At 34.8% G+C, this 24,257-nt stretch overlaps 1 protein-coding gene across 1 annotated transcript in view; it reads left to right on the top strand.

The window, feature by feature from the left end:
• Window positions 1-23,905, top strand: part of AGBL1 (AGBL carboxypeptidase 1) — a gene marked incomplete at its 5' end in the record, with an annotated part of 833,738 nt that extends 809,833 nt beyond the window's left edge. The window contains one exon of the mRNA XM_079914833.1: window positions 23,034-23,905. Within this exon, the coding sequence (XP_079770959.1) occupies window positions 23,034-23,127 (94 nt within the window). The 3' untranslated portion in view covers window positions 23,128-23,905. The remainder of the gene's footprint in view (window positions 1-23,033) is intronic.
• Between the last annotated feature and the right edge of the window lie 352 nt (window positions 23,906-24,257).

Below are 24,257 nucleotides of genomic sequence, written 5' to 3'. Positions count from 1 at the left end.
ATGAGAGCACAAAAAATTTCAATTTAATGGATGAAAAACAATATGCCAGGAACTAACCAAAATAAAGTTGGCTTAAATATATTAATAAATTAGACTCTAAGAAAAAGTATTGCTAGAGAAAAAGAAGAAGCTTACACAATAATAAAAGGGTTAACTTACCAAGATCATATTAAACTTCTCTATTTTTTATGTATATAATAATATTGCTTTGAAATACATAAAACAAATTTGTAAGAACTAAAATGAGAAATAGAAAAATACACAATTGTAGTAGGAGATTATTAATACACTTTATCGAATAACTGATAAAACAAGTAAACGAAAAAACAGCAAGGATATGGCCAACGTTAAGATGTACAAATTTGAGTTAATTGACACATACAGAACACTACACCCAGTGATAACAAAATGCATATTTATCAGAAGTAATCATTTACTGGGCCTTAAAGCAAGCTTAGCAAATTTCAGAGGATTGATTTTATTCAGAGTATGTTCTCTGATAACGGAATCAAGCTAGAAATCAATAACAAAATGCACATTTACAGCTCTTTGGGAAATAAGATACACTTCCAAATAAGCCAGGGGTCAAAGAAATCATCCTAATATTAGAGAATATTCTGAACTAAGTAATAATAAAAATATGCCCTATCAAAACATGTGTGATAATGTTAAATCTCTATTTAGAGGAGAAATAATATTAAATGAATACACTTACAAAAGAAATCCTTAAAACTAATAACCTAGTAATGACAACAACAGAAAATTCCTTTCAGTAATCCACGGTTACACGGTAAATTCCATCATCCGATAAATAGTTTCTGAAAAAGAACTGTAGCAAATATACTTAATGGTGAAATCTTAAAGTCTTCTCCCAGAGACTGGAGAGTCAGTAAAGGAGACCTTCTGTCACCATTACTGAAGCTACTTGCCAGTGTAATGAGGCAAGGAAAAGGAATTCAAAGTACAGGGAACGGAGGTAGAAACTCCAATTTTATTTACAGTTGACAATTATTTATGTAATTTTCAAAAATCTACAAAATATTAAAACTAATGCGTAAATGCATCAGAGTTGTTTGATACAAGGCTATTATGTAACATTGATTGTATTTCTATGTACCAGTAACAAACAAAAAGGAAATAAATATTTAATAATGATACCTTTCATGCTAGCAGCAAAACATCAAATACTTAGTAATGATTCTAATAAAAGATTTCAAGACTCCGTCTCTGAAATCTACAAAACCACTGAAAAAATTAAAGAATAATTAAATAAATGGAGTCATATATTATGTTTATAAATTGTAATAATGAATATTGTATAGATAGCAATTCTCCCCAAATTGCTCTGTGTAGATTAAATACATCTCCAATCAGAAAGGTTTTGTGTTTTTTGGTGAATTTTGGGGGGGGCTGGGGGAAAGTAAAGAAAGTTTACACACTGATTTTAAAATTTATATGGAAATGAAAAGGGACAAGAACATTCAAAACAATCTTGAGGAAAAACAGAGTTAAAGAAATTGTAAAACCAGAAAGCAAGACATTATAATGTCATAGAAATTAATATAGCGCTTTTAGAAACAGACCACTGAAACAGGTTAGAGAGATCATAGTCATAAGTTCATCTCATATGAGACAAGATGACACTATAGTAGAATAGGGAGAGGATGATAATTTTAATAAATGATGCTGAGTTAACAGATACACATATATAAAAAAATTTAATGTTGACCTTATCTCACAGTAAAGGCTAACATCAGTTCCAAGTAAACTGTAGATCTAAATTTGAAAGGCAAAACAATAAAGCTTTTAAAAGGAAACAGGATGAATTAGTGACCTTGCAGTAGGACAGAAAAGCAATAACCAAGAAGGAAAACATATTAGTAAATTAATCTCAATTAAAATTAAGAAACTATATTTATTAGAAGAAACTATTCAAGAGTAAAAACAAAAGTCAGAGTAAGAGAAGATATTTGCAATAGAAAAACAAAAAACAAAAGATCCAGGCAGAATATATAAAAATAACTTCAAATAATTAATAACAGGAGACATAGCTAATTCAATTAAAATTGGACAAAAGACTTGAACAGACAGTTCATAAAAGAGTACCTCAAAATGGTCTATAAACATATGAAAATGTACTCAACATCATTAATCATCAGGGAAATGTAAATAAAACCACAGTGCAATAGCACTACACATCTACTAAACAAATGAAAAAGAATGACTATATCAAGCAGGGTTGAGAGCAGAGTGAGGTAAGTGAGGCATCCAAGGTACAAATTTTAAGTAAGCACTTACTCTTAAATTTGATCAGTGCACAGTTCTGCACAAATCTGGAAGTGAGTGCCTCCTTACATTTTGCGCTCTAGACATCTAAATCTTAAGGAGGAAACCCTCTCAGGTTCATGCAATAGACCAGAGTATAGAACTCAATGAGAGTTCTTAAGTTTTCATCCCTAGTTGCCTCCACCCACTTGTGACCCTGATGCTGAGTATTGGTGAGGATAAGAGCTAGTGGCAGTATTAATTTGCACAACGACCTTGATAGACTTTTTGGCATATTTACTAAAGAAGTATATCCACATACCCTATGACACAGCTATTCTACTCTTTGTTATTATACCCAAGACAAATTAATACGTGTGTTTCTCAAACGTCAAGTATGATAATGCTCATGACAGCACAATTCCTAATTGCCCCACAAAGAAAACAATTCTAATGTCCATCAAAAGAAGAATATGTAAATACACAGTCATGTGACAGTTCAATGGGATAGTATATAGTAATGAAAGTGAACAAAGTGCAACTATACACGACATTGTATGTAGAGTTAATCTCACAAATATAATGTTGAGTGAAAGCAGGCCAACACAGTGGATCATACTTATTGATTTAGAATAATTTTAAAAGAAGGTGAAACGTATCTATGGGATTAGAACTCAGAAAAGTGGTTCCTTTGGGAAAAGAATTTACTGAGAAGAGGCACAAAGGGAACTTCTGGGATGCCAGTGATATCATTCTCCTTGACCTGAAGATTCTGAAAATTGTAAACATTTAGTCAGCTGTGCACTTATTATTGGGACAGGTTTTGTTTATTGTTCCTTGAAGGTCTATCGATTCTGGCTTCCTTATACTTGAAACTCTGTTGTTAGGTGCGTAAGAGTTTAGGATTGTTATGTCCTCTTTATGGCCTTGTAATCATTACGAAATGATGCTCTTTATCTATGGTAACATTCTTTACTTTGAAATTTACTTTGATATTAAAAATAGTCTTGATTTCTTTTGGTTGTTATTGGCATGGTCTTTTTCCATCATTTTACATATAACCTATTTGCTTCTTTATATTTAAAGTGTGTTTCTTGCAAGCAGTACATAGTAAGGTCTTGATATGTTGTTATTCAATCTAACAATTTCTGCTTTTTAATTGAATTTTTAGTTGATTTACACTTAATGTGATCATTGATACAGTTGTGTTTACCATCTTGCTATTTTTTCTATTTCTCTCTTTTATTCTTTTTTCTACTTTCCCTGTTTTTCTCACTTTTTTAGATTAATTGAATATTATTTTATGTTTTATTATATCTCTTTTTTTGCTCATTAGTTAACTAATATCCACATATTACTTACTGTTGTTAGCATTTTAGTGGCTTTTTAGGGTTTATACATCTTTATTTATATATCTCTAACTTATCAGAGTCTAAACCCTACTAATATAACTTCTCATATAATTTAAGAATCTTACAAAAATATACTATAAGTTTTCCTCTCCTGGTCTTTATGCTACTGCTGTCATACATTTTACTGCTACATATTTTATAAACCCGACAGTCCTGTTACTATTTTTGCCTTAAGACTCGTGCAAATTTTAAAATATATTTATTCCAGTAAAATGTTTACTAAAAATGAGAAAGTTTTAATATTACATATTTCTAAAGCTAAAATCAATTTTATTAAATATTCATTGTGGTTAAAATATTTTAAAATTCTAAGAAAAATTAGCAAATCCTTAAAATTGAATCACAGAATCAAATGAAAACCTTACAGATTAAAACAAATGGGTTGCTAACAAAACAGTATTTAAAGTGAAATCTACAACTCTTAACTACACTTCCAGAAAACAAATTACTAGTCAGAAACAAAGGAACCAAGAATTCAACTCAAGGAGTGAGAAATAGAAATGAGTAAACCCAAATAAAGAAGCAGAAATTAGTGCTAAAAATAATGAGAAAAAAATGAAAACATTTTGAAAAAAAGATTTAAACACAAAACTAAAGGCTAGTTTCTAAAAGGACACTATAGACAAAACTCTAAGAAGTATGATTAAGAAAAAGAAAGATGAAAATAAATACTGAATGTAAAATAGATATAATGACAAAATTAGCAGAGGCTTTAGAAGTGTTGAAAGGGTACGATGAAATATACATGATTAAATGCATCAAATTATATCAAATGAATTAATTTCTCAAAATATGTTAACCACTAGATTTTGAAGAGGAAAATTTAAAAATCTTTTAGATTATATTTTTAATATATTGAAATGGAATTCCAAGCCTTCCCCCCATCCCCCTAACAAATAAAGTAAAAAAAATAATTAACTTCAATAATACAGATATTACTGTGGCTGTGGAGAAACAGGTACCTTCATGTTGGAAATGAGACCCAGAAATGAGACCTGGAAGCCATGGTTTTAGAAAACAATCTATTATTATGGAATAAAATTAAGTACATGTGTACCTAAATGGCATTATATACATATAAATATGGAGGGGAGTGGGATTTTAAGGAATTGGCTAATGGGATTGCACAGGTGGCAAGTCCAAAATCCATACAGCAAGCCAGCAAGCTGGAGATTCAGGTAAGGGTTGATGTTGATGACTTGAGTTTAAAGACTGAGAACCCAGGCAGATTTTCTGTGTTGCTATCTGGAAGCAGAATTCTTTCTTCTTCAGGAAACCTCAGTCTTTGCTCTTCAACTGATTGTACGAGACTATCCACACCCACATTTTGGAGCGTAATCTACTTTACTTAGAGCCAACTGATTTTCAATGTTAATCACATCTGATACCTTACAGCAATATCTGGACTGGTGCCTGATCAAACAGGTGATCATGGTTGTTTAGCCAAGTTGACACATAAAATTAACCATTGCATATTCAAAGATGATTTACTATTTAGCAGTCTGAAGTAATGACCTGCATTTTCAAAGAGCAATGTAATGCTATCTCAAAAATATCATTAGTGAAATAAGAAACTGAATGGAATAGCTATTTATGTAAGTTAAGCATATGCAACATACGACAACAAGGACCCATGTATATGTGTACACAAAATGGATCGGAGTGGCATAGGCTGTTCAAAATAAAGCGGGTGTCTAGGAGAGTGGGTGCAAAGGTGATGGAGCATAAAAAGAAAAAACAATGACATGAGATATTAGGGGTGCCTTGCATGGTCAGGTGATAAGGGAACCCGTTAATTAGGAAATGAGGAGTATGATTAGCTCGATTCTGTCCATGTGAGACCTGAAAACAAATGTAATATCTTAATTCAACACAGTAACAGGTTAAACTAGTTTTAAAGTTCATGTTAAATATTCTATGACACCTTGAAATTAAAGGGCATGTACTGAACCTGGTAAATATATCTACTAAAATCCTACAGAAAATGCCACTCTTTAGGTTTGAGATCAGCCATCACCTCTGACATCATATGGTAGCAAGGGGCATAGCACTACCATAGAACAAGAAAATTAAACACAATATGTAATGATTGAAAGAAAGTTAAAAACTCCTTGTTATTCCCAGATGGTAGATGAATATCTGCAAATAAAACTCTCAGAGAATCTGTAGAAAATTATTTAGAGGTATGAAAGAGTTTAGCAAGGATAATGGGTTAATATATAACATAACAAAATATCAATATATAAAAATTAATCAGGATTCTATATAGCAGGAACAAACAATGATATAAGCAATTAGAGGGATTACATACGACACAGCGAAAAGAAATCAGGTAATGATCTTGTAATATATCTAACAAAAAAATGATCTTTCATAGTAAAAATATAAAATTTAACTAAACGTCTAAAATAAAAACCTAAATAAGCATAGATCTATACCATAGAAAATTGGAAGACTCAGTATAATAAAACTGTCAATTCTTGCCATATTATTGCCGATGCTAAATGCAAATTTAATTAATGTTAAATGTCAAAAGGGTTTTTCTTAGAATTTAAGAATCTAATCCTAAAATTCATACAAAGGAATAAAAGAGTAAGCACATCCAATATACTTCTGGAGCAACAAAACAGTTAAAAGGCAGTGGAGTGAGGGATACTTAAGATTTCAAATATGTGTGATGCTCAGTCTCTCAACTTATCAGGTAACATCAGGGTTTTTCAGCATTGGTACTTCTGACATTTTTGGACCAGATAATTCTTTGTCGTGGGCAATGTCCTATGCACTATAGGATGTTTATCAGCATCCTTGGCTTCTACTTCTGCAGTTATGACAACCAAAGATGTCTCCAGACATTGCCAAATGTCCCCTGTGGGGAAAATCACCCCTGGTTGAGGACCACTGAGTTAGAATAATTAAAACCATTTTTGATACTAGCATAGGTGTGGACAAGTAGACTAATTACAAAGAGGAAAGAAATAAGAATCAGACCAACATGAATGGGAATTTGGCATATATAAAATTTCTATTACAAGCTAATGGGGAAAATTTAGTAGAGAATCCTGCAACAATTAGCTGTTTATAGAAAATGATAAATCACATAGATTTCTACCTTATATACAAAATAAATCCCCAATTGATTAAAAAACTAAATGCAAAGATCGGAATGCAAAATTAAAGCAGTACACAAATTTAACCAGCATTTTCATTTCTATAAAGCAATCTTAGAAAAACTTCAGACATATATTCAAGAAGATATTTTAAAAGATAGTTATTTTGGCACAGTCTGTAATTGCAAAATTATGCAAACAATTTTACTCTGCATCATTAAGATAAATAAACTTTATGTTTAATTCAATACCATGTATCTGTTAAAATGAGCTAACTGGATCTAAAATTATCACCATGAATAAACCTCAAAAATATATAATACCAGGCTTCCCTGGTGGCGCAGTGGTTGAGGGTCTGCCTGGCGATGCAGGGGACACGGGTTCGTGCCCCGGTCTGGGAGGATCCCACATGCCGCGGAGCGGCTGGGCCCGTGAGCCATGGCTACTGGGCCTGTGCGTCCAGAGCCTGTGCTCCGCAGTGGGAGAGGCCACAACAGTGAGAGGCCCACATACCGCAAAAAAAAAAAAAAAAAAAAAAAAAATATATATATATATATACACACATATATAAAATACCAAGAACAGAAAGCAAGTTGCAAAGTGATACTTACAGTAAGACATTATATATTTAAAATGTTAAAACACTCAAAACAATAATATATATTGTTTATCATTGCCAACAAATGTATTAAATATATAGAACCCCTTAAGAGAAATTTCTTACCTTTCTAAAAAGGGAGGGAGGGCAATGAGATGATATGGGATTTTAATTACAGGTTTATGTAAATTTGAAATTTAAAAAAAAAGGAATTCTGAGGAAAATGTGGCAACATTTTAATATTTGTTAGTACTTGAGATCAAACATAAAAATATATTTATGTGTTTCTATATATGAAAATGTGCTATTAGTAAAAATAAAAGTCATTCTTGGTTATGTCTGTCCCATTGATTAAAGATACTTTTAATGTGTAGGGATAAAGTTAAACCTACCTATAAATATAAAAATTTCATTAAAATGAGTGGTTCAAAGGCCATTCGTGACCTCCAATGCAGGCTTTCCATATGCATTCTTCCCCTATAAAAATGTCCTTGCACGGAGGAAGGATGTTCTCTGGTTTTCCCTGTAGACTTTCCACGTTCCTCAGTGTGGACTGACTTGACATATGGATTTTCTCCTTCTTGCTTTGAAGAAATTTGCTTATGAGATCATTATTACAACATCTGCACTCGAAGTCTTTTTCTGTTTTGCTTTGTGACTCTTTGGCAGGGATGAATTAAAATTTAAGTTCTACATTACAGAAAACTGATAAGTCAATGCTATTTTTCTTCCCGGTTTATCAATTAGCTTTCCCTCTCTTCTCTTTCTCCTCACTCTTTCCTTCTTTTTCTCACCTCAGTACATTCATCTCTGTTCTCATGTGCTTTAATGTCCTTTCATCAGCCTTATCGTTTTCTTCCAAAGCCAAAATAAGGATGCACATTATTCTTATCTGGGTCTCTCCCCACTTCTCTATTTCCAGAATAGATTTAGCTTAACCAGTGGATCATTGATTAGATGGTAACACAGCCACACTGGATCTTTATTTCTCTGTTCATTTGTCTTATTCAGGAGAAATGGGATTAGTTCTACTATAATTGTGTCATCTGTAAAGATACACAAGAACTCTTTTAAAGTTTTGGGGAAATACATAGTGGATAATATTTCAAAATATATTTTTTTAAACATTTCAGCAGGAGACCTCCTATTTCTTTAACTTTTCTGTGTTGAACTGAAAACAAAATAAAACAAAATAAGAAAATACAGAGTACTATTTATCTTGCTTTCCACAGAGTCTGAGTTAACACCTCCTTATTCATTAAGTAGATGCAGACACAGGACTCTAGTTGATGTCTCCTGTTTGTGGTGTTGTTGTTTTTTCCTATTCAGGCACCTCTTTAAATCTCATATCTACTCAAATTGTTGTCACTCTGTTTCTGAGTTTCTCTTTCCTTATATTATTTACCCACTCAGATCTATAAACAATAGGCAATGCCGTATCACTTACAAGTATGAATGATCTGATTGAAATGAACCAAATTCACCACTCTCTTAGGAAATGAGAGGTGCTTTGTTTCCATATGGTACAGATCAGGTTCTAGTTGGGTTTGACAGTGAGAGAGTCATTGCCATGGCCTCTGTGAGAGTACTTGTAAAACCACCCAGAGTTTGAATGGCCTTTTTCTCTCTCAGAAGCAAAAATGAGCCAATGAGTGTCCGCACTGCAGCTCTACTGTAGGATGCCTGACAAATAGAGCTCTATCATTATGGAGACCAAGGTCTCAACTCAGTGTTCCCAAAGACAGCAGCAGAGACAGTCAAAGAGCCATGGCCATTGAGAAGGATCTGATGCCAACCTTACAGTGGAATGTCCAGAAAGCCTAGATGTGAGGATAAACAAATTGTGTGCTTCATTTCTCCCCATAAAACACTGAACAAACTTCTTGTGATGTGTTGTTGAGTCCTTATTTGCAGTCAGAGGATGTTACCATTTTCTATCACAAATTGCAAATTCAATTTTTAAATTCAATTATCCCAGAGACAGCCAACCACTAAGCTTAGCAGTGTTTGAAAAGAAAGACAAGTAGCACCCAGGTTTATAAACACATATATAGATACAAAACCTTTTAACATAAGCCTTGGCAAAATTGACAATTTCCAGCTCTGGGCTGGGGTAGGAGTTGGGGGAGAGGATTTTGGGTGATCAGACATATGACAGACTCCTAGGTTTGCGTGATCTCTGGAACAGTAACCAAAATGATCCTCCATGACAGACACTTTTTAAAAATGGCCAGTTAGGCTTGGGAAACACTGCATAATGCGTCTCATTCCTACAGATTCATCAGGCATATTGACAGATCCAAGATTCCTAAAATAATTAAATCTTTTACTTTGTTTACTTAGCACTCCCCATATTTGACCACAAAACACTTTTCTTGAGAATCCTTATTAGCAGTTCTCAAAACTTTTGTTTCCTGCAGCTCACTTTGGGAAACAAAGATGCAGAATAAACATACTTCAAATTGTGGAGAACATACCATTGAAGATAAGACTCATCTCAAGATAAGCTCTTCCCATGAAAATCCACAGACATTTACAAAACATATTTTGAGGCAGGCCTATTTAGGACCTTGCTATTCCAAGTATGTTTCTTAGAACAGTTAACATGGAACCACCATTAAGCTTGTTAGAAATGCAGAGCTCTGGCTGTACCCCAGAGCTATTGAATCAGAATCTCACATCATCTGCAGGAGCCCCAGGAGATTCCTGTTCACAAAACAAGTTTGAGGAAGACTATTTTAGGAGATATTCTTCCTAAAACACATGAATTTTATGCCTTTCTGCATAAAGATTGGAAAACACAAGCTAGAATTTTGTAATTAAGTTCATGACATTTATATTTTAAAAGTTGAGCATTGAACAATTTTAGAGAGAAAAATATGTTAAAATATTATGTCAAATTTAAGTAGGGGACCAGTTCAAATTAACACATACCAGCTTTGGATCTGGATCAAAATAACTGGATCAGTATGTATTACGAAAGCAGGAGGTTGGCAGAAGACATGGCAAAAGCAGAGCAAAGCCTCAACTCTCACCTGTTTAGGACTTAAAACAAGTTACTTGTCAGAAAGCAAAAGTATTTAACAGCATACGTGCAGTATGGTCATATTGACATATTATTTGCAGAATCCACATTTTTAAAAAAATTTTATTGAAATATAGATAATTTAAAATGTATTAGTTTCAGGTATACAGCAAAGTGATTCATATATATATCTTCATATATATCTTCATATATATTTTCATATATATCTTCATATATATCTTCATATATATATTCATATATATATTCATATATATATATTCATATATTCATATATATATATATTCTTTTTTAGATTCTTTTCCATTATAGGTTATTACAAGATATTGAATAGAGTTCCCTGTGCCACACAGTTGGTCTTGGTTATCTATTTTATACGTAATAGTGTGTATATTTTAATACCAAACTCCTAATTTATCCTTCCCCCCTTTTTCCTTTGGAAACCAAAAGTTTGTTTTCTATTTCTGTGAGGATATTTCTGTTTTGTAATGAAGTTCACTTGTATGATTTTTTTACATTCACATATAAGTGATATCATATGATATTTGTCTTTCTCTATCTGACTTACTTCACTTAGTATGATAATCTCCAGGTTGCAGAATCCTCATTTCATTCACATTTTTGTAAGAGGAAAGAATTCCTGGTTTAGAAATATTTTAATTATTTGAAAATAACTGTCTTAACATTTATTCAGTTACTCATTCACTGGTTCATTAATTCATTTTACAAGTGCATTCTTTGGATCTATCACTATCCTCAGACCAAGAAGACATTAACTTTCCTTAAAAACAAAAATAAACAAATGGGACCTAATGAAACTTAAAAGCTTTTGCACAGCAAAGGAAACCATGAACAAGACAAAAAGGCGTCAGAATCGGAGAAAATATTTGCAAATGAAGCAACTGACAAAGGATTAATCTCCAAAATTTATAAGCAGCTCATGCAGCTCAATAACAAAAAAACAAACAACCCAAAAATGGACAGAAGACCCAAATAGACATTTCTCCAAAGAAGATATACAGATTGCCAACAAACACATGAAAGAATGCTCAACATCATTAATCATTGGAGAAATGCAAATCAAAACTACAATGAGATATCATCTCACACCAGTCAGAATGGCCATCATCAAAAAATCTAGAAACAATAAATGCTGGAGAGGGTGTGGAGAAAAGGGAACACTGTTGCACTGCTGGTGGGAATGTGAATTGGTACAGCCACTATGGAAAACAGTATGGAGGTTCCTTAAAAAACTACAAATCGAACTACCATATGACCCAGCAATCCCACTACTGGGCATATACCTTGAGAAAACCATACCTCAAAAAGAGTCATGTACCACAATGTTCATTGCAGCTCTATTTACAATAGCCAGGACATGGAAGCAACCTAAGTGTCCATCGACAGATGAATGGATAAAGAAGATGTGGCACATATATACAATGGAATATTACTCAGCCATAAAAAGAAACGAAATTGAGTTCTTTTTAGTGAGGTGGATGGACCTAGAGTCTGTCATACAGAGTGAAGTAAGTCAGAAAGAGAAAAACAAATAACGTATGCTAACACATATATATGGAATCTAAAAAAAAAAAAAAGATCATGAAGAACCTAGGGGCAAGACGGGAATAAAGAAGCAGACCTACTAGAGCATGGACTTGAGGACATGGGGAGCGGGAAGGGTAAGCTAGAACGAAGTGAGAGAGTGGCATATATACACTTCCAAATGTAAAATAGATAGCTAGTGGGAAGCATCCGCATAGCACAGGGAGATCAGCTAGGTGCTTTGTGACCACCTAGAGGGATAAGATAGGGAGGGTGGGAGGGAGGGAGACACAAGAGGGAAGAGATATGGGGATATATGTTTATGTATAACTGATTCACTTTGTTATAAAGCAGAAACTAACACACAGTTGTAAAGCAATTATACTCCAATAAAGATGTTAAAAAAAAAAAAAGAAGTCATTAACTTTCCTGTAGCAGGACACAGAATCCAGCATATTAGATGGATTATAAACAATCTACCATTTTGAAAACACGTATACTGCAAGGTTATAGCAACAAGTTCCATAAATCAGAAATATGCATGATAAATGTTAGGTACCAGAGTAGGATTAAGGATCTGAAAAAATCTTCATGTCGTTTTTTGTCTGTGCATCTTCATATCACTGGGAGTTAGTAGAGAATTAGTGTAGTATGTAGGTTACAGGGCAAGTAAGATTCTCTTTCTCCCAAGTATCTGTTACTGGTCGTTTTTGACTTACTCTTTTCTTCGTTAAACTACTGTTCAATGATTTTCTGAACAATGGTTCTCTGAAGATGGTAGCTTCCCAGTGGAAGCTGGGAAGCACAACCTAGTACAGGGCTGGGCTCAGAGTTCTTACCTGTAAAGTCAGGGATAAGAGATCTTGGAGAAATAGTTATGAGTGATTCAAGGGTAAAGCATTGTCATAATTTAAGAAAAGAAAGTCATCTTTGCAAGCAATCACGTTAATGCAATGTCTGAGCCAGGAAACTTTCTGCCTGTGCACGCATGTGTGTGTATGTATGTTACTTCAAACAATTTAGAAGACTCAATGTTATTATGCTAATTTTACAGTTGAGTGAAGATATACCCAGAGAGGTTAAGTTCAAAGCTAGTCAGCAGCAGAATAAGGAATCAAACATGTAAAACTAGACCCTTAATCTTCACTCTATTCCAGGGTTTCTTAACTTCAGCACTTCTGACATTTGGGGCAGGCTAATTCCTCACTGTGGGAGATTATTCTATGCACTGTAAGATGTTTAGAAACATTTCTGACCTCTACCCACTGAATACCAGTACATATCTGCCCCCTCCCATCTATCTCCAGATAACCAAAAATATCTCCAGACATTGCCAAAAACCCTCTAGGGGAAAATCATCCCTGGTTGAAAACTACTGTTTTAGTCATGGTAGGTCCTTAGGATCCTGAATATGAGCATTTTATAGTAAATCATCTGCGGAACATGGACCACTGATACAACTTCATTAATGTAGATGGCTTAGCAGGCTTGCCTATGGTGGCTTCCATTTTTTTTTTTTTTTATAGGAAACTGGTTTGCCCTCATTTTTAGCCATGTAATTCTGGTGAAGATAAATAAATATTTTTTTTTGTCCCCTGACATCTCCAAGTCTGAGGACAGAAATACGATCAAAGACAGGAGAATCAGGGTCTTTTCTGATTCCTTTCCCTCTCAGGTGAAGACGGTTGGGGTGTGAGCTAAGGATCAATCTGGGAAATAGTTGACTAAAGAATGATGTCAATGGGCAGAAACAAGAGCTTACGGCTTCCATATCTCAGGTCTCCAGAACCATCCCTCTTCCTAACACCCTGAAGCTTTGTGGTTTATCTCCACCTTGACTCTGTAGGTTACTCAGATGTTTTTCCAATAAAACTTAATTTATACTTAAAGTAGTTCCAGTTTGCTTTTGTCACATGTAACCAAAGAATCCTAGCAAACAGAATTTGAGACAAGGAATCTAAAAGCTTAAGGAAGAAATACTTTCCCCTTTTCAAATTCCACCCCAACCCCTCCCCCACCCAATATAAACACTTAGACCTGAGAATCAACTAAGAGATGTTTCCTGCTTGAAAAACAATCCCATGTCACCCAAGGAAGTCTTACAAAAATCCCTCAGTTTTGGTTTAAGAGCTGCTCCCTAGATTGGAGATAAGCCAAATATAAGTAAAGGGTCATTTTAAATAAATTTGATGATATGTGTTAGTTAAAGAAAACATCTTTTTATTTTCAAAAAGGAGACTAGTACAATCCTATTTGTTAGGATTTAGGAAAAGATAACAGGTAATTCTATCAAGAATGACCCCAAATATGCAGAATATGGTGTCTTACACGTAGAGAATAGACAGTGTCAATAACCCAGTGGGAGATGATTAGGATATAAATCAAGGTACTTTGCATGGAGATAAAGTAGCAGGGTGATGGGAAGGACAATATTTAAGTACATGGGGAATAAATGGCATCATGGGATGGAGTGAATAACCCCTGCTGGAGCAGAAGTGCAGGGAAGTGGTTATATATACAAGGTGGCAATAATGGTACATAGGAGAAGTTTCTTAAGTTTTGGGGGGATAGAAAAACTATTTTGTCACATTCATTTTAAGGGCTTGACATGACTTCTGTGTTGGAAAAACCCTTAATTCTGGAAAATCAAGAGGGTACTCCAACATAATCCCCCAAAAAAGGAGCCAGGAGACCAATTGTTTTGTCTTCTTGAACTAGGCTGGAGTTCATGATACGGAAGTGCAAGGGTTCTCAATTTTCCTTTCACATGTTGCAGCTTTGTTTTCAGGAACAGGCAGGAAATCAAGTCAGGCTGGGCAGGAATAAAGATTAAATATTTCGTGTGAGAAATGTCAGTACTATATCCCTTTAGAACCAACACATGATTGGTAGGGTAAACAAGTAGAAAGGAGGGGGGAAAAGAAGGAAGATAAAGAGGAATAGGAAGAATAAGGAGAAAGACAAAGAAGAGGAAAAGGGGGGGAGACAGACGAATAAGAAATGGGAAGCTCCCATCATTTGTGAAGCCAGCCCAAGGAGCCATAATGGAGCTTTTTGTTCTTGAAACGTGAACATACTTTTCCTTACCTCTCAGCTCCATCTCTTTGCTGTCTATGCTCTAGGACACCCTCCCATTCTTCATCGCTTTGCATAATAACCCTTCCCCCCTTCCTGCTCCCTTCCTAAAAGACACCAAAGATCAAATTAAAATTGCCATTTCCTTGGAGCCCAGCAACTAAGCCCTAAGTTGGAAATATAGGGCCTTCTGAGTTTGGCTGGAGATGTTTTGAAAGAAAAGAGGATATGCTCTTCATCTAAGCAAACCCATCCTGATTGCCTTGCTATTTTGGACCTCATCTGGTATGGATCTGATCCTTCTAATGAGAGCCACCATTGGGATCCTATGAATACCAACATGAGAACTGCTTTTCCATACAAGGCGGTGATAATAACAATGAAAAGATTTTCTTAGGCAAATTGTTTCCAACGTCACCTGCAATCAAGTGAAAGCCTTGTAATGGGAGAAAGCATGTTCATAAAGTCACCAGTTGACATAAATGCTGAATCCTGCGTCACTTAATGCTATTCCTACTAACCCAGGTGTGTGGAAGTGGGGGAGATGGCTGTGCTTTTTAACTGAATAGGTTCAAGCCAAAAAAAACTGACTAACTCCTGGGTTAGGAAACAAAAAAAAAAAAAAAAAAAAGAGAAATTACTGGCTTCCCAGCATTTAGTGTTACTGAGAAAGTCAAATGTACGGCCTAAATTAAATTACTTAGGTTATTAAACTTGCAACTTAATTCAGAGATAACAAATATCTAGACACTTGCCAGCCCCCTCCCTTTGCACTCTTTGGCCAATTGCACTAACTGATCATAATAGTTTTCTCTTCACCTTGGATAAGACCTCAGAATCCTTCTTAGCACAGTATGTCATAAAGCTGCTATTGATAGATGATTATCACTGTATGAACCCTACTTGTCAACTCTGTCATGCTGAGGAGAGAAGAAGAAAGTAGTTTCACAGGTACAATAGTTGGCATCCTTGAAGTTGGCTGACTTGGCTTACCATATGGTGAAGAGGTGAAATTCTGGCAGCTCCCACAAAGTGGTGACATCTTTTGGTGTAGTTCTAGAATAAGACTTAGCTTGTTCCACCAGACTTAGCTGATTAATGCTCTATCAGAAATAAAGATACTTATTTCAATTAAAGCATTTTACTTACATTATTAAATGCATAATCTCTGGTTTGAAATAGGGAGTTTTGTCCACTGTACTTTTACCATATCATGTTATTGTCCTGGCTATCCTCATTTTATACATGGACACCCAGAGCTTTTGGCCACATGCCATTAAATATTTGAATTATGACTCATTTGCATTTCTCTGATTCCATGATCGCCAAACATTTGCATATTTCTTTGCTTCTCCTTTCCCTATTGGGAAAAAAAATGCCCTGATCTTGCTAATGTAGGTATTCTGATTTATAAAAGCTAGGCTTCTCACTTGTATTCTACACTGACATATTGAAATTCTAATTCTTTTCATTCCGTTAACACTGAATGTTGCATAGCCTTATAAGTAATTTCCCTGATGCCCTTTCTTTTTCCTGATAATTGTAGATCCAGTGTCTCAATAACCAGAATCAGCTTTCCAGAGTAGTCATCTGTTCCTTTCATTATAATAGGCATAAACAGAATAGCCGAGTGATTAAGCAAAGAATTTGGATCAGACAGATTAGAATTTGCAACTTCTTTTTTTTTAACATTTGTATTGGAGTATAATTGCTTTACAATGGTGTGTAAGTTTCTGATTGTGTGACCTTTGGTGAACTTCAAAACCTTTCTAAGACAGTTCATGCTTGTGAAATAGTAATAATAGTGTTTATTAGTGCTGTAAGCTTCTTGTAAAGATTAACTAAAATGATGAAGAGATGTACTTAGGAGTCTCATTAGTTAGTACTCAATGTATAATAGCTATTGTCATAATTCCTTCTTTCTCATTCCAGTGGCATTAAATTACCACATGGAGAATATGGTGACGTGTGCATAGCATCAGGGTCCCTAATAATGTTGTACCCATGAGACCTAAACTTACTTTTTTGACTTAATCAACTATTGTTCATTGCTATCCCATCAACAGTTGAAGCTTCTTGATGGTGAGAAATCTATTTTCCATATAATTACTTAAAAGGGCATTTTAACTATGGTAGCAATTTCAACTGACTTCATGTCATTTCTTAGTCACTCAGTGTCAGAAAGCCTAGCTGATCTTCAGGGAACTAGTGCCTCCCAAGCTTTCTCATGTCAGGTTGGCCTACCACAATCACAGGAAAAAAAAAAAAATCGCAGGTTGGCTATCAATCATCCAAAGACCTTTCTTAGGCACCTAAAAGAGCATAATTCTCTGCTAACTATTGTGCAAAGTGAATTATACAGACATAGCCCCAGCAATCTAGGAACTCATATTGAACAAACATGTCTCCAAAGAGAATGAGAGAGGGTCCTGGCACATTATGAGAAGGGGTGTGTTGTACTGGAAGGGGTGTTCACTCAAGTGTCAAGAGACCTACCTTTCCCAGGTTTGTCCTTCAGCAATTCACTTTACATCTCTGAATCTGCTTCCTCATTGAAAGGTGGAATTATAAAATCTGCCTACCTCCCAGGGTTAATACTTTGAAAACATCTGCAATGTGCCATGAATTTTTATATAACACTTTCTGCAAAAATAAAATAATAATAACAAACTGATCAGAACAGAGAGGAGATGAGCATAGTAGATAATTATAGGTATCATTTTTTGAATTTCCACTCTGGGCCAGATGGAAAACAGAATCTCAGGCAAGTTAGTTGGCAATTGGGGTGGAAATTACTCCACGTTGGTTAGCAGTAACAATCTAATGAGTTGAAAACTGGGAAATCATACTTCTGGATAGTTGTTTTGTATTAACTGAGCAGGGATCTGAAATAAAAGAATTTTTATGGGAAAATAGGCCTTTTCAAGGTGTTAGGGAGATTTGGCAAAGGGAATAAGAAGGCTCTAGAAGAAGTGATTCTTGGAAGACTCCAGATATTCATCTGTCATCAGCTCTGAAGCTCTAGAGGCAGGACCAAGAATATGCTGACCTTCCCTCCCAAGGAGCCTTTGACAGGGGCATTAAGATAAAAATCCCCAATGGTTTCTGACTGCTCTTAAGGTACAGCCGCAGTCTATCTTGTTTTATAACTTGAGACTATCTGCAAATATCCCCGTTGCTCTCTTCACTCCAGCTTCAACAGCAACATTTTTGTAATTTTTCTAATGGAGCAGGCTCCCTCCTGCCATAAGGCTGTTGCAAATGATGGCCCCTCTGTCTAAGACCCTCTTTCTCTACCTCTTTGCTTAGTTAACCCGCTCTCACTCAGCCTTTAGCCTTCAGGCCTCAGGAAGACATCCTCTGAGTCTCTAGACTAACTCAGATCCCTGTACGAGTTCTCAAGGGCACCCAGTCAGTTCTTTCCCTGTATAGTCAGAGTGTTTGAAGTCTTAGAAATTTCTGTATGGTTACTTGGCTTGCCTCCCCTTTCCTTGCATTACTTTCATTACTGTGCAAGCCCCACAGAAGAGGGAATTTTACTCGATGCCTTTGGTACCTAATAAAAGGCGTGCAGCTGTTCAATAATAATTGCTAAATGTGTTCATGAATAAATGAACCTGCATACTTTAAAATTATAAAATATATTTTATTATTATATTGTTTACACATATGTGATATAGAAAATTTCAAAAATACAAAATTATAAATGGGACAACATTTTATTTCTATTACATAGGACTGACAATTTATTAAAATTTTACTCATTTATTATTTTACCTATCTTTTATTAATATATCAAAAAATTATGTTATTTAAGTTATTATAATTCCTTCCAGTTAAATATGAATGCATACATATAATATATATGTGTGGATAGAGATATCATTTTGGATTATTGGGCATACATTGCTTATAATTTAGCAATACCATGAAAATTTTTCAAAATCATTAAACCATTGTATACACATGGTTATTTGCAAATGCACAGGTAAGTGAGCCAATAATTAAAAAGAACATAATGCAGTAAGTCCCCTACATATGAACGGGTTCCGTTCCGAGAGCATGTTCTTAAGTCCAATTTGTTCATAAGTCCAACAAAGTTAGCCTAGGTACCCAACTCACACAATCGGCTATAAAGTACTGTAGTGTAATAGGTTTATATTAATACTTTTCACACAAATATAAAAACAAACACAAAAAATAAAGAAAACATTTTTAATCTTACAGTACAGTACCTTGAGAAGTACAGCAGTACAGTACAACAGCTGGCATCCAGGGGCTGGCATCGAGTGAACAGGCAAGAAGAGTTTCTGACTGGAGGAGGGAGAGGAGGTGGGAGACGGTAGAGCTGAAGGGTCGTCAGCAATAGGAGACAGAGGGCGAGCTGCAGTTTCATTCATGCCTGACGCTGATGGCACAGGTTCTGGTTGCTTGCTGGAGCCAGATGCATGCTCTTATCTTTTAAAGTTTGCAACCTGAAGGTTCCTATGTAGGAGACTTACTGTAGTATTTCGCTGAGGAACTTGAATCTTAGAGAGAAGGACCCCCCCGCCCCGACTCCCACTGCCTCCATCCAATGCACGCCCTTCTTTTCCCCTCTCGCATCCCATGCAACAGAGATCACCACTAAGGGATTTTTGCTGGGATCCATTTGTTGGGATTGAAGTCCAAGAAGAGGTTTCTTAAAAGAAAGAAACCTTTAATATGTTAACTGTATTTACCCTACGTCTTGAATTTCTTACCCTCTTAGAGCAGCTCAACTCAATAATAAGATCCTAGTCTTAAACCACAAGTGGGATTTTAGCCAATATCCTCTGATAAATTGGTTGCTACAAGAATTTAACCACCTGTTTATATGGGGTGGCCAGGAGTTGGAGCTGCATGCCAATTGCTTTTTTTGTGTCATTGTGATTTAAAACTATATTTAATGGGCTATTTGAACGGGAGATTTTGCCACCCAGGAGAACATTCCAGAAAACTGCATAGGTCACTCGGTATATGAAGTCAAAGTCAGTTTCACACTTCCATGGAGCTGCAAAAATTGTGAAGGGGAAATGACCCAGAAAATCCAGCTAAGGCAACTTCCCCTTAAGTCTAATCCTCTGACACTGATATTTAAAAAGCAACTTCCATGTCTTCTCTGAGGTTACAAACTTCTCTCCTACATTAGCTATGAAATAGCTGTTAGATTGATTTGTTGAGAAGACATGCCTCCTGTATTTGTTTCATATATGGACAGATGTGCATATTCTGCCACTCACATAATATTGATAGAATACTAGTGCATAATACTAGTGTATTATGATTTTTTTCATTAAATATTTTGTATCCTTACTTATTCCCCTTGCCATTAATATTATTTTAAAAATGCAAAATTATGTAATATACTATTTAAAAATCATGACTGTGTAAACATAATTTATTTTTCTTATGAACATTTAAGCTTTCTCTAATTATTAAATATAAATCATGCTTCAAAAATGTCTTTGTAAATATTGTTCTCCATTTCTTTTTGAATATTTGCCTGCAAAGTGGGAGCCCTTTTTGAATATCTTTGTTTATCCCCAACTAGCCCTCTTCTGCATTTTCCTAAACATTTCCTTCAAATATATCCATGATTTTTTAAAGCATAGAACACGTAAGTTAGGCTCAAAAGCAAATAAACCTTTATTCACACCTCTTACTATCTCCTTAGGAAATATTCCACAAAATTAATGGCTTGACCAGAACTCATGAAAATTTTTAAATTATTAATATATTTTAACAAAGTGCTTTCCAGAAAAATTTTATAATTTTTTATTCTCCTTAGCTGCATTGGAGTGTCATCCTAACTGTACTCTGTCTGCCTTTTTGATTGGACAGAAAAGCTGCCTTTTTTTTAATTTGCAATGCATTAACTACTTATAATAAATGATTTAAATGTTTCTCAGCTCTTTGAGTCTATTTTATGAGTATTTTGTTCATGATTTTTTTGTCTATGTATCTTCTTGGAATTAGTTTTGTTTCTATGACTTGTAAGGTTCTTTACATAATTATAGTATAAACCTTTGTGTCATGGTTTATACATTGAAATTCTGTGTTACTAGGCACATAAATGTAGGATACTTTCAAAAGTACAGTAGAGCTGTACTTCTGTGAATTTGATATGATTGTCCTTACGTGATTTAACAGCTTTTAGTTTGAATCCCCATATAATACACCTGCTTCCTATGAAGACCAGCTTCTGTGCCCAGGAGAACTGAAGTTGTCTTGGGACAAAACAGGATCCATCACCATTCCAAACCACTTGTCCTGTAGAGCTAGCTGAGCTGAGTTATGTTAAGGGGAGGCAGACTTTAAGCATCTTGTCCATGAGAATTCTGCTTCCTGGGACCAGACAATTCCCCACACCTTCCATTACCTTCATAATAAACACTCATGTAATGAATACATATAGAAGGCTTAAAATATAATAAAACAAAACCCCTTGTATTGAACACACATCCCATCATCTGGTAATAAAAATATTACCAGTGCCTTTGAAGTCCCCTGGATGCCCTATGTTAACCCCACTTCTGAATTTTTTAAACTCACCTTTATTGAGATATATTTACATACAATAAAATGTACACATTTTAAGTGTACAGTTTAATCCTCCAAGAATATATGTCTATAGGGCTTCCCTGGTGGCGCAGTGGTTGAGATGCAGGGGACATGGGTTCGTGCCCCGGTCTGGGAAGGTCCCACATGCCGCAGAGCAGCTGGGCCCGTGAGCCATGGCCGCTGAGCCTGCGCGTCCGGAGCCTGTGCTCCGCAATGGGAGAGGCCACAACAGTGAGAGGCCCGCGTACCGGAAAAAAAAAAAAAAAAAAAAAAAAAAGAATATATGTCTATAATCCAGATATACATCATGTTCATTACCTCCAAGGTCCCCCTTTGCTCTTTTGCAATCATTAGCAATTCTCCTAACCCCATGCCCCAAATATAACCAATATAAGCTGTCACTAAAGATTAGTTTTGAATGTTCTAGAATTTTATATAATGTACATTATATACGTATTTGATGTTTCTGGCTTTTTTTGCATGGCAGTATTTTTGAGATTTATCTATGTTGTAGCGTGTGTGGATATAGGAAGTTACTTTTTAGTTCTGGGTAGTATCCCATTGTATACCACAGTTTGCGTCCCCACTCTCCTGTTGAGGGACAGTTGAGTTGCTTCTGTTATATTTAGTTATTAATATAGCTACTATAATATTTACGTACAAGTATGGTCATATACTTTGGGTGGACATATGCTGTTATCTGTCTTGGATATATATGTAGAGGAGAAATTGTTGGGTTGTATGTAAAAATTGTATGTAAGTCTGAGTTTTTCTTAACATTTCCAAAGTGTTTGCACTATGATACATTCATATCAGAAATGCGTGAATGTTTCAGTTAATCCATAACCACTGGGTAATTTTAGTTTGGTTTAGTGGTTTTGTTTTTGTTTGTTTGTCTTAATTTTAATTTTAGCTACTGTGATTTTAATATGTATTCCTTGAGCACTAATGCTGTTGAGCATCTTCTCTTCCGCTTATTGGTCATCCCTATATCTTCTTTGTAATGTGTCTGTTGACATTTTTTGTCATTTTTATTTTCAATTTAGGTTGTCTTTTAATTGTTGAGTTAAAAGTGTCCATAAATTTTGGATACACGAATTTTGTGTAGATATGTGATATGTCATTCCTATAATATATATGTATTAAATACTTATATTAAAATATATCTATCAATATAGTATATTATAATTATATTTATATTTTAGAAATATCTTTTGCCAGTCAAGTGTCATGCCTTCACATTTTCTTAATGATGTCATTTTTTGTCAAATTTATTACAGTATAATTTGTATACAATAAACGGCATCCATTTAAAGTGCACATGTGATGAGTTTTAAAGATGCATACAATAAATATACAGAAAGAACACTTCATCACGCCAAAACGTTTTCTCTTCCCCTTTGCAGTCCATCCCTACCTCCACCCCTGGCTGATGACAGACAACTGCTGATCTACCTTCTGCCAAAACAGGTTAGTTTACATTTTCTAGATTTTATATAAATGGAAACATACAGCATTTATATCTGGCTGCTTTCACTCAGCATCATATTCATCCATGACATGTTTTAGTAGCTTATTACTTTTTATTGTGAAATAGTACTCCACTGCATAGATACGCTGCATTGTGTTTATCCATCCTCTTGTTGATGGGCATTTGGATTGCACCTGGTTTTGTTTATTGTGAATATAGCTGTTATGAATATATGTGTATGAGTTTTTGTGTGGGCATCTATTTTCATTTTACTTAGGTAAATATCTAGGAATGGAATGGCTGGTCCATACGGTTGTTTATGTTTAACTCAGAAACTGCCTAATGATTTTCTAACAGCTGTGTCATTTTACACTCCTTCCAGCAATAAATGTGAGAACTTAGGTTGTCCCTTATCTCACCAGCATTTGGCATTATCAGCCCTTTTAATTCTAGCATGCTAATGTGTATACTGTGACATCTTATTATGGTTTTAATCTGCTTTTCCCCAATGACTGAAGCTGCTAAGCATCTTTCCATATGCTTATATGACATCTCTAAAACTTTTTGGTGATGTGTCTTTTCAAGAGTTTGCCCAATTTATAGAGTCAATTGTGTTCTCATTTTGGGTTTGTATATCCCTTTTTGGTTTTATTTGCTGGTAAACAAACACTAACATTTCCTGGGTACATTTTTTGCTTACTCTTGATTCTTGTTTCTGTTTGAAATACCTGCTCATGTTTGTTTAATGTAGACTCCAGTGGCATTAAGTTTTAAGGATTAATTCGGAGAAAATTATATTTTTAAAATATTGAGTATACTTATTAAAAATCCTTTACTTTTGCCTTCCTTAATGCCATGAAATAAAGATTTATCATTTTCTCCATATATCTTTGTTGTTAGATGTATCCCAAGGTTGTTAAGTTTTTAATATTTTGACAATGCAGCTAGTATGTTAAAATTATACTTTATAACTCTGTATTGCTTGTGTATAAGAATTTACTTTATTTTTTATTTTGGTCTTATATCCAGAAGCCTAGCTATACTTTTAAAATTATTAATTTTAATAAATTGACTGTGGATCCCCATGCTTCTTTTATGTAGATATTAATATTCTCCTTTATGACCAGTATTTAGTTGTTTGTTTTTTCTTACTTTATGG

Source organism: Stenella coeruleoalba (genome assembly GCF_951394435.1).
Source record: "Stenella coeruleoalba genome assembly, chromosome: 2".
In the NCBI taxonomy this organism is placed as follows: Eukaryota; Metazoa; Chordata; class Mammalia; order Artiodactyla; family Delphinidae; genus Stenella; species Stenella coeruleoalba.
This window is presented reverse-complemented; position numbering and strand designations above follow the sequence as displayed.